At 47.1% G+C, this 11,854-nt stretch overlaps 1 protein-coding gene across 1 annotated transcript in view; it reads left to right on the top strand.

Annotated features, from left to right (window-relative positions):
• Nucleotides 1–11,716: 11,716 nt before the first annotated feature.
• Nucleotides 11,717–11,854, top strand: part of GRIP2 (glutamate receptor interacting protein 2) — a gene marked incomplete at its 5' end in the record, with an annotated part of 35,114 nt that continues 34,976 nt past the window's right edge. The window contains one exon of the mRNA XM_010589937.3: nucleotides 11,717–11,837. Within this exon, the coding sequence (XP_010588239.2) occupies nucleotides 11,717–11,837 (121 nt within the window). The remainder of the gene's footprint in view (nucleotides 11,838–11,854) is intronic.

Genomic DNA, 11,854 nt, shown 5'->3' with positions numbered 1-11,854 from the left:
CATGAAGCAGGGACTGGGGCCATGGGAGAAAGCCTGTGCCCACACCACAGTGACCACACACTCAGGGACAGCAGCCAGGGCCTGGAGCCAGGGAGGCCTGGGCTACATCCTGGCTCTGCCTCTTACTGGTTATCTAACCTTGAGAGCTCACTACCCCTCCTAATCTGTACCTGGGAGCTGAATTAATACAGTTTTTACTGAGCACCTACTAGGTGCCAAGCAGGGCTCTCAGTACTGCAGACACAACCATGGACAGACAGACGGGGAAGAGCCTTGCCCTCCTGGACCAGACATCCTAATTGGTGGAGGCAGATAATCAATAAGATAAATAAGAGTAAATAAGATGGTGTTGAGTGTTAGGAAGAAAAATAAAGCAGAGAAGGGGGGTGACAGGTGGTACAGGAGGCAGGGGTGCAGTGATAAGTTTAAATGGGCTGTTTGGGGAATTTCTTCACTGAGAAAGTGACATTTCTGCAAGTCCTTGAAGGAGGCGAGGGAAGAAGCCTGTGGATGTTTGGGAAGAGTGTCCAAGACAGAGGGAGTAGCCAGTGCAAAGGCTCTGAGGTGGGCCTGTGTCTTTGTATGCAGAAGCGAGGAGGCTGGTACAGCTTGCAGCTCGAGTGGAGTGAGGAAAGGGGAGAGTGTTAGGAGGTGAGGTCAGAGAGGCCCAGGGACAGATCACGGAAGGCCTTTGTCAGTCCAGGTGAAAGCTTTCGCTTTTATTCTCAACGGGACGAATTGAGTCTTTTCACTGCTCCAGGCAGCTGCAGTCTGGAAGTAAAAATCATTTTGTTTGATAGTGCCGATTTCAGGGGGAAGGTAGAGAGCCGGGCCCACGGACCCAGAATGCAAAAGGCTGAGCCCTGACTTGAGCCTGTGCCCCAACCCCATGTGGTGTCTGGGCCACCGCTGCCCCGTGGGGGTGGGCGTTGGCTAGACTGTAGCTCAGTGCTCGGCTGAGCAGGGTCTGTGGCCGTGACTGGGTCAGGGGGCCTGACGCCCAAGCTCTACACACAGACACGGAAGGGTGACCATGGGGCTAGCACCTTCTTCTTGTCATGTGGTGGCTCTTAGTGTTCCTGATGTGCCCAGCCTATGGATCCCTGAGCCCCAACACAGGGCCTCCTCGAGTGCCACGGTGTCTTCCCGATGCCCGGCTGCCCCTCATTTGGGGTCCGTTGTCCTGTTCAGATTGTTAACACACTTGGCTGCTAACCAAAAGGTTGGGGGTTTGAGCCCACTCAGAGGCACCTCAGAAAAAAGGCCTGGGGGTCTACTTCTGAAAATCAGCCACTGAAGACCCTAAAGGGCACGGTTTTACTCTGATACACATGGGGTCACCATGAGTTGGAGTTGGCTTGACAGTACCTGGTTTGGTTTTTTGGTCCTGCTCAGAGAGAGAGAACAGAGCCAAGGGCTAAAGATGTGGTTTGTTGGGAATCAGAAAGATCTGAGTTCCAGTTTTTACTCTGCAACTCACCAGCTGAATGACCCTGCGCCAGTCACTTCACCTGTCTGGGCCTCAGTATCCTCATCTGTAAAATGGGGATAATCAGTGAGCCTCTCTCCTGTTGTTCTTGGAAGAATGAAATGGGCCAGCACGTGTAAGGTGCTAAGAAGAGGCTTGGCCCTGGGGAAGAGCCCAATACTCGATTGCTACTTTCATAATGTTCTTTTTCTTCTGCAACCCTTGGCTCTGAGTGAATCAGCCTTCTGATGTTTTAATCCATTGATGTATTTCTTCTTGTTTCCCTTAAAAAAAAAAAAAATTCATTAAACAGCAGGAGGGGTTGTCCTGTTGCTAAGCTGCTCTTTCGGTGTTTCTTTCCCGATAAGAGGCTGGATTCCGGCTTGTTAGTCAGGGGGGTTATGGGCCTGCAATTCTGAGGGCAGCCAGTAATCGGCTTCCATGCACCTCGGTCCAGCCCTCTGCCCCATTCCAGTCCTGGATGGCCAGAGGGGCATTGTTCCTTGAGGAGTGCCCAAAGGAGCTGGGGCTGCTCCCTCAGGGCTGTAGGCCCTGACCCTGAGCCCACTAGGACTGTCATGGGGTGGGGTGGGGGTAGGGAGAATGGCGCCTAGAGGGCAGGGTCAGGCACCTTAGAGACTCCAGGGCCAGAAGGCCTAGGGTGAATATTGGTTTTGCCAGTGACTCTGAGCAGTTCTCTGAGCCTCTCTGTGTCTCAGTTTACTCATGTATAACATGCGGAGGATAATGGCATCCATCACGTAGGATCATCGTGAGGATAAAGTGGTAATACTTTTAAAGTTCTTAGAATAAGGCCTGGGTTCAAATCCTGGCCCTGTTGCTTACCAGCTGTGTGTCCCTTGAGCAATTCCCTTAACCTCTCTGTGCCTCAGTTTTCTCATTATAAAAGGGAACTAAAGATCATACCTGCCTCAGAAAGTGATGAGGATTAAATGAGATAATGTTTATAAAATGCATACCATAGTGCCCAGCACTTAATCAATAGGAGCTATTCCTATTATTAATCTAGGAAGATCTTCCTAATGAGGTGAGTAAAGTGGGCAGAGTGAGAACCACCATCTTTTAGAATTTCTATCTACCACATAATCTCATTGATTTCTCCCACCAGCCCATGAGGCAGGCACTTCTTGTTGTTGTTAGTTGCCGTTGAGTCAATTCCAACTCATGGTGACCCCACGTGTGCAGAGTAGAACTGCTCCATTAGGGTTTTCAAGGCTGTGACCTTTTGGAAGCAAATCGTCAGGCCTCTCTTCCCAGGTGCCTCTGAGTGGGTCCAAACCAACAACCTTTCGGGTTGTTAAAAATAATCAAAACTCAATGAAATTGAAACGTAAGGGTTATTCTGAGCAGTTATTTTATATGCATGTGGAAAGATCATTCTGATGCCAGAAAAAGTAAATGGCTCCAAGTAAGCTAGGTACCATGAGGCTTATAAAGAGAAGAAAAAAAAAAAAAAGCCAAGCCCATTGCCATCAATTCTGACTCATAGCAACCCTATGGGACAGAGTAGAACTGCCCCACAGGGTTTCCAAGAAGCACCTGGTGGATTTGAACTGCCGACCTTTTGGTTAGCCGACTTAGCTCTGAACCACCGGGATTTCCATAAAGAGAAGAGGAGGGAGAAATATAGATCCGCCGCTGGCTAATCTTAACATCGATTGGATTTTGCCCTTCCCTGTTGACTGAGATCAACCGATACCAAGTCACAAGCCCTCCACCCAGCTATAGCTTTTGAAACTCAAATTTAGTAAACCAGACTTTCGGCTGGAAAAAAAAGATAAGCAACTTTGGGTGAAAGAAAAGCCCCCCCCCCCCGCCCCCGCAGGATTAATTTTGGTCGGGAATTTCTTTACAGTGACTTTTTGATTTCATGAGTAAGATATGTTATTAATTTTTCTCTTCGACAGGCTAGTAGTAGAGTGCTTAACCGTTTGCGCCAGCCAGGACTCTGAGTAGGCGTAGAGGAGAAACCTGGCACTCGGACAGAAGTGACTTGGGCCAGATCCCCTAGCCAGTCAGCAACAGGTTTAGAATCAGAACCCAAAGTTGGCCACCTAGTTCACCCTTCTCTCCCACCCCACCAACCACGCCTTCTAGGTAGTGAGTGGCCTGTCAGTGGGGGCAGTCAAGCCAAGGTTGGAAGCAGTTGTGGATGACCAGGGCCACCATGTGCAGTTGTGAAGGTCAGGTCACAGGACAGTCATTGGAGGGCACTTTCTCTCCACTGGAACAGAGGGGTGTTGGGAGCTTGGCTGGACCTGCTGGTGGCTTGCTGTCACTGCAGTCACTTCTTGTCTGTCATAACTCTGGCCTCTGGACATTTGTTTTCCAGTGGTCACTCCCAGATGCTAAGCACTTCCTCCTGGAGGCCTGGGAACCAGGCATCAGCCAAGCAGCTTTTACAGCCCCACCCAGCCCAAGCCCATTCCTGCCACTTAGGCGGGACTGTGCAAAGACAGCCTGGCAAGGGGCTGACTTCCTTTCCCTTTTGTCAAAGCTCAATAGCTCCCTGGGGCCCTGGGGAGCTGGAGATAATGAAGGCAAATTAGCAACCATTGCAAGAGAAAGAAAATAAGAAAGGAACCCACTCACCCTTCCTAGCCCCAGCTTGGGGTCAGGTACCAGGTGTACAGATTGTCTTTCTCTCTCCTGCTGCTACCCCTGAGCGCCAAACCGGTGTTCACCGGGGGACTGGCTGGCATCAACACGAAATAAATTTCCCTCTGAAGTGAGTTCTCACAGGACGAATTGACTGAAGGCAAAAGCTCATAATTGCCCATTGCTGGAAAGAGGAGATGGAAAAAAAGCATGCGGATAAAAATATCTCTGTTTTTTTTTTTTTTTTTCATGGATGTTTCCAGCTGAAAATTGGTTGGAAAGATGTTTTTGAAAAGCCTTCATCTCTAAGCATATAATTACCAGGCTCCAGAAGAAAAAAAAGAGAGAGAGGGGGAGAGAGTAAGGACGTTCTCTGAGGGAGGAGGACTGGGGTCCTAACCCCCGTGGGGTTTTCTATAAATAAAGTAATCCCCTTGACGTCTCAAACCTGGAAGAAAACACATGGGCTGGTTGGACCAGGGTTGGGGGGAGAGATGCCCCCATTTTACAGACTCAGGTCACACAACAAATTGGTAATTCTGGCCCTGTGTTGACTCTGGGTTTGACTGCTGCCTCAGTTTCCCTCCACTCAAGGATTTTTGTGAAAGTGGGGCTCTATGTCTGCTCTGAATATGTGTCAGCAAACATTGGTAGCGTTCCTGGTAGGCGTCTTTTCACATACAACAGGGGGTCTTTGGTATCCAAAAGCCTCTTATGCCCTGGCAACTCACTTATTCAGAGTCGCCTCTTGGAGCAAAGAGTGGTCACCTAGGCTATACTCTAAAGCACACACACCTTCCCTAGAGAAGTCTCTCAAGTCCTTGCTTATTACCCACTGATTCTTGGTCTGCACACAATTGTGTGAGTCTTGGCTTGCAGCACAATCAGCTCCCCCGACCCCGACAGCTGGGAGGGGAGACAGCTCACAGCCTGAACCCAAAACAGGCACAAAATTGTAGAAGGGAGGGAGTTGAGGCCACTCAGTGTTTAGTCAAAGAGACCCATGCCCTCAGCCATCCCGAGCATGTCATTGCAGCCCAATGCAGCACCATTATTGATGCTGTCATGCCACCAAGTGTAGTTCACAGGAACAAAATCAGGATGGCGGGAGGCGGGAAGGAGAGGAGCTGCTGTGTCAAAGCCAAACTTGGAGACACCTAAGGAAATCAGTTCTCTCTTTTAGCAGCCAGAATCCATTGCTTCTGAATCTAGAGTTGTTTGGGGATTCCATTGCATCCCTTTCTAGGTTTCTGAGTCTTTTGTTTTAAGTATCAGGACTCAGAACTTCACCTGTAAGAATGGCGTGGGGGGTGTCATCCAACCTCCTCTAACTTCATAAGGGGTGGGGAGGCCATCATCAACATCAGCCCAAGGCTGATTCCTGTGAGATGGATGTCAGACATGCCTCCTCTCTCCTATCTTTTTACCAAATCTGACACCAGCCGTCCCTCTCACGGTACTCTGCTTCTCTGCCGGGTTCTATAATTTGTTCAGTGGCCGCACAGGACTCATAGACCATACTTGCAGTTATGAGGTTTATTAGGGAATTAACAAGCCACAACTCATGATCAGGATCAGAAAGCATATAGGACAGTTGTCTCAGACCCTCTCAGCCTTGCAGGGCTCCTCTTGGCCTCCTGAGGACAGGCTCCTCTCAGACCCCATGAAGACAAGCTTCCTCTCTCAGCACTCGGTCCCACTCAGGCCTGGCCTCTGCCTTGCTGGGGCAGATGTTACAAAGCTCTTAAGCTCTGCACAGAGCCACCCTACTCTGCCAGGAAGCCCCCTGCCCGAAGGCACTCAGCTCTCTTGTTCTTTGGATCAGCAGGCCTGGTATCACAGTCTTCTCTCTGCCTCCTGGGTCTAGGAGGTTCTCAGTGCAGGGACCTTGGATCCAAAGGACGTGCTCCACTCCTGGCACTTTCTTCTTGATGGTAGTGAGGTCCCCTCTTCTCACCTCTGGGGTGGCTCATTTTAAGCCTAGCAGGATGGCAAAACTGACCAATCTTCTTGTTAGGGTTTCATACACCTTATTTGCATGGTCTCACCCCCACAAGGGTCCCATGTACTTTATTTGCATTATTAGCAAGTTGTCCAAACCTCTTGATGGGCCACAAGCACCTTATTTGCATAGCCCCACCCAATCATTTGGTGGGAGTTACAAGACCATAGTGGAAAAGGCCATCTAAAAGTGACCTATCGCTTGCACCATCTTTAACCCCAGTGTTGTTCCAGGCCTGTCCTTTGGGATTCTGCTGCTCTGAATTTGGCAAGCTTGGTCCTCAGCTTCCTTGTCCTTTCCTTAAGAGATAATTTCCCCCCAGAACTCCCAAACCTGGAGGTAGAAAGCTTATCTCTGGTCTTCCCAGGATGGAGAGGAGCAAGATGGACATTCCAGCAGCAGACTCTTAATTTGCACAAGATAAGACGGATTTTAATTCCAGGATTGCCCACGCGAAATACCGGAGACATTCATTGTCACACAGTTGATAGAACACAGCCTTTTTAATTTTATTAGCTCAGAAACATCTTGTTGAATCTAAATGAAGTGTGTATTAGGGAACGATAATGGGAGGCATTATACTTAATGGGTTGTTGCCTGAATGGGTGGAGGCTGATGTGAACATGGGGCCTAGGGTGGGGGGTTGCACAGAGCTGCTAGGGTCTAACCCCAGGGGCCTTAGAAATGATTCCAGGCTTCACTGACATTTGATTTGTTATTTACCAGCTTCTGGCAAACAAAGGGATCCTGGTCCTGGTGTGGCAGGGTGAGTGAATGCAGAGCTGGGCTGGCATCCCAGGGGCTAGAGCTGTGGTAGTGAAGGCTCTCAGGTGTCCATAGTTGCTGACCCAGGCTGAGCCCTGCCCCTGTTCCCCAAATTGAACCCCAGCCCTGACCTAGGCTGAACCCTGATCCTGACTCTAGAAGAGTGGTTCTCAGTGGTGGGAGGAGGGGAAGGATATTGCCTAGGGGCACTTGGCAATACCTATAGAAACTTTTGATTGTCAAGACTGGGGCAGGGGGTGCTACTGGCATCTAGTGTTTAGAGGCCAGGGTTGGTGCTAAACATCTTACAACGCATAAGAAAGACTCCACTACAAAGAATTGTTGGGCAAAAAATGTCAATAGTGCTGAGGTTGAGAATCCTGCTGTAGACTGAGCCCTGTTCCTGGTTTTGCCTAAGCCCTGACCCTGACTTCAAGTTGAGCCCTGACCTGGCCCAGGCTGAGTCCTGATCTTGACCCAGACTGACCCCAGCCTTGGATGAATCCTGATCTGATAACAAGGACCTGGCTGGAATGGGACGAGTGGCTTCTACCCCTTTCAGGCTGATTTCTCCCCAGCTCTGCTTTCTCACTCGATCCCTGAGGAGTAAGGAGGAGGGAGGTGGGTCCTGTGAGTTAGGTCTTACTATGACCATGAGGCTCAGGTGGAGAGCCATTCTCACAGCTGGTGAGTGGCTGAGCCAATATCTCCACTCAAGCTTGGCTGACCCCTGAGCCCATTCTCTTAATGCTAGGCCAAGCAGAACCAGAGTGGGGGCATGGGGGAGTCATGTGCAGGTGTGTGTCGGAGGGGGGTGGTGGAGGAGTCATGAGCAGGCTTGGATGAGGCTGGCCTGAGGAAGGAACACAGGGTACACCTGGTGCCTGAGAGGGGTGGCCTTTGAGGCCACATGGGAGAGCTCTCCAGTTTGATGTTTTTTCAGTTGTCACTTTAGCTCTTGCCCTTGCCAATCAAGTGCAGTGCTGAGCAAGACAGCTTAGAGGAAGAATGTGAAAAAAATTAACTAGTCAAAGGAGGGGCCTGGTGGTGCAGTGGTTAAGAGCTAACCAAAAGGTCGGCAGTTTGAATCCACCAGCCGCTCCTTGGAAACCCTATGGGGCGGTTCTATTCTGTCCTATAGGGCCTCTATGAGTTGGAATCAACTTGACTGCAATGGATTTGTTTGTGTTTTTTCAATTGGCCAAGGGAGCCAGGGGCATAGTGTAGGGTGGGCAAAGGGGCCTGATCCTGGTCCTTGCTCTTTGCAGCAACTGGCTGGACCAAAGATTTTCTCTTTTGAGCCTCAGTTTCTGTATCTGTCAAGAGGGTGCGATGATAGCACCTGCTTCCTCCAGGTCACTGTGAGAAGCGAATGAGATAGTGTGGGTGGCGGGCAGAGAGTGTGGTTGGTGCATGACGTGTGAGTTCCCTTCCCCTCTCCTGTCAGGACATGGAGGAGAAACTGGAAAATGCATAGTGTATAAAACCAGGGGATATAGCAAGAAGGCTGGCATTATCACCGAGTAGGTAACCTGAAAACCCTCCAGGGTCAGACTCCTTTGAAACACACAGATGCACTCACAGCAAAGTAAGGAAGACTACAGGCATTAAAAATGCAGAAAGTGAGATCTAAAATGAGATCATATGATCTGTATAACCACTTCTATCAACTTTGCATTGGAGGTGCCGGCCAGTGCAATAAGGCAAGTAAAAGAAATAAAGCGTATAAAGATTAGAAAGTAAGGACTAAAACTGCCATACTCACAGATGACATGATTATGTATATAGAAAATCTGAAAGAATCTACAGAAGAACTACTGGAATTAATAGCTGAACTTAACATGGTCAGAATGTAAAATTGATTTTACTTTTATGTATCATCAACAAATAATTAGAAAATAATATTTGAAAAATAATACAGTCTACAATAGCATTAAAACACCTCAAATATCTAAGAATAGCTTTAATGAAAGAAGTACAAAACATTTATCCATAAAAATACAAAAATAAATGGCAGAATATACTATGTTCATGTATTGGAAGACTCAATATTGTGAAGATGTCAGATGCCCACAAATTGATTTATAAATTTAATGCATTTCCAATGAAAAAAAACGAAGAGGAAACAAAACCATCAGGATGAGTGTAAGCTCATGGTGGGGCTTCCCTATGGGAATGATGACAGGAATGGAGGTGTCTGCTGATCTGTTAACCAATGGCTTGAGCTTTAATGACTCAGGGATATTGTACCTTCCCTAGTTGGAACTGACATCCCAGTAAAGCCAGGACCTTTAAAAAGATATACACAATGCCGATCTAGATTCAATACTCAGCAAATATATCTTTCAAAAATTTATATTTAGACATTTTCAAATGAACAAACAAAAAAGAGATATACCCTCAGTGAAAGGGGGGACTAAGAAAATATCTACCCATCTACCAGGAAGGTAAAACAAAAGCTCGTCTGTCTCGGTTTGGTTTTGGGTGGTCTCCTTTGAGAATTTGTGATCCAAAGTGTGTCTTTTGTTTCTGTTGAAGGTTAGAATTGGTTCTCAAACTTTAGTGACACAGAGTCGATTAGAAAACCTTTCAAAACACAGATTATTATATCTGGCAAAGGACTTATACCCAGAATATATAAAAAATTAGATATAATAAAAAAAAATTTTAACATGGGCAAACACTTTGAACAGATACTTCCCAAAGAAGATATATATAGATGGCAAATAAGGATCTCGGGAGTGCTCAAAGTCATTTGTTATTAGGCAAACACAAGTTAAAACTGACATTACCAAGTGCTGATAAGGATGTGAAGCAACTGGAACTCTCTTACATTGCTAGTGAGAGTGCAAAACAGTGCAGCCACTTTGAAAAAAAGTTTGGAGTTTCTTTCAAACATTTCAGGAGTCCCTGGATGGTGCAAATGGTGAATGGGCTCTGCTGCTAACTGAAAGTTTGGAGCTTTGAATCCACCCAGAGGGTCCTCGGAAGAAAGACCTAAAGATCTACTTCCAAAAAATCAGCCAATGAAAACTCTGTGGCGCACAGTTCTACTCTGACAGACTGGGGGTTGCCATGAGTTGGAATCAACTCCATAGTAACTGGTTTTTGTTTTTGTTTTCATTTTACCCTATGATCCAGCTATGCTACTCCTGGGTAGTAGGAAATGAAATGAAAAACATATTCAACCCAAAGCCTGTACAATAATGTTTACAATGGCTGTATTCAAAATCTCCAAAAACTGGAAAAAAAAACACAAAATGTCTTTTACCTGGTGAATAAGATAGACAAATTGTGGTACATCAATATAATAAAATACAGTTATAAAATAAAAAGAAACAAACTACCAATACACACAACATCAACAACATGGATGAATCTCAAATGGTTATGCCAAGCGAAAGAAATTAGACTAAAAAGCCAATTTACTGTGCGATTCTACTTATGTGTCAGTCTGGAGGAGGCAAAATTATAGAGACTGAAAAAGAGATTGGCAATTGTCAGGGGTGAGGATGGAGGGAAGGGCTGACTACAAAGCGGGTGCTTGAGGGAATTTGGGGAGGAGGGGTGATGGAAATGTTCTGAAACAGGATGGTGCTGGTGATGGTTAGGAGATATTTTCCAAAACTCATAGTTCTTCACAAAGAGTGAATTTTGCTGGGTGTAAAATTTAAAAATGGAGAAAAGTATGTTAAGTTTATATACTAAAATACACACAGATTACTGGACCTTGCCCCCCAAAGTTTCTAATTGAGTAGGTAAACCCATTCAAACCTGTTGCTCTCCTCCAGTCAATTCCAACTCATAGCGACCCTATAGGACACAGTAGAACTGCCCCATAGGGCTTCCAAGGAGCACCTGTGGATTCAAACTGCTGCCCTTTTGGTTAGCAGCTGAACTCTTAGCCACTACACCACCAGGGTTTCCCTGTAATTTAGTAGGGAGGGCCCAAGAATTTGCATTTCTGATAAGTTTCCTGATAATACTGCTGCTGCTAGTCTGGGGCCCATGCTTTCAGAACTTCTATATTATACTATCCTATTTTCGTTATGTTTGCAGTGTATGAAAATTTTCATAACGAGTTAAAAAAAAAAAGACTTAATCGCAGATTAGACATTCCCGAGAGATAAACAGATAGGAAATAAGAAAAAGAGGTTGAGTCTTGGAGGAAAATGTGGAAAAGCCCAAAGTGCATCTATTAAGCATTTCAAAAGAGGGAGAATGAGGGAAACAATATTTGAAAAAATAATAGGAGAGCGTTTTCTAGGATTTTCTAAGGGAGACAGACTTATCTTGGGCTGCGTAGAATGTCTGAGAATGTCCCCTGTAGACAGTAAAGTGCACACCTCATGAAGGAGTATTAATCAGGGCCACACCAGTCTGAGTTCGCTCACAGTCAGCAGTCTTACACTGAGGTGGCTGCCTGAATGTGAGGGAGCTCCCCATCCCGGCAGGCGTGCAAGCACAACCCTGGGTGGTGGAGTCAGCCGACCTGAGTTCTAATCCAGATTGTACAACTCACCAGCTGTGTGACCATGGGTGTGTGCCATCCCTCTCTGAACCTCAGTCTCCTTATGTGTACAGGGGAATCTGATACTACTACCCATAATAATACCACCCATAGATGGGGGCGTCAAAATGGTTAACCACAGGATGGCTCTGAAGCTCCCAGCACATAGTAGGTGCTCAAAAGAATGTTATTCAACCCAAGAGAAGGGACCGAGCCTTCCTTGGGAGAAGCCACGAGGATTCCCCAGCAGAGAATCAGGTGGGGCTGGGGCAGGAAGGAACCCCTTTGATAGGACATATCCATGAAGCGGTGAGATTCCCTAGGCAGAAGGGGTTTGCCTGGATGAAGATGAAAGCTGGGCTCAAGAGCTCTTTTCCTTTTCTCTTCTGCAGACGATGCGCCTTACTCCAAAGGAGGCAAGGATGCAGGAGGGGCCGACGTGGCCCTGGTGTGCCGCAGGCAGAGTATTCCAGGTAAGGAGCCCCTCCTT

The sequence above is a fragment of the Loxodonta africana genome, chromosome 22 (genome assembly GCF_030014295.1).
Source record: "Loxodonta africana isolate mLoxAfr1 chromosome 22, mLoxAfr1.hap2, whole genome shotgun sequence".
Classification (NCBI taxonomy): domain Eukaryota; kingdom Metazoa; phylum Chordata; class Mammalia; order Proboscidea; family Elephantidae; genus Loxodonta; species Loxodonta africana.
This window is presented reverse-complemented; position numbering and strand designations above follow the sequence as displayed.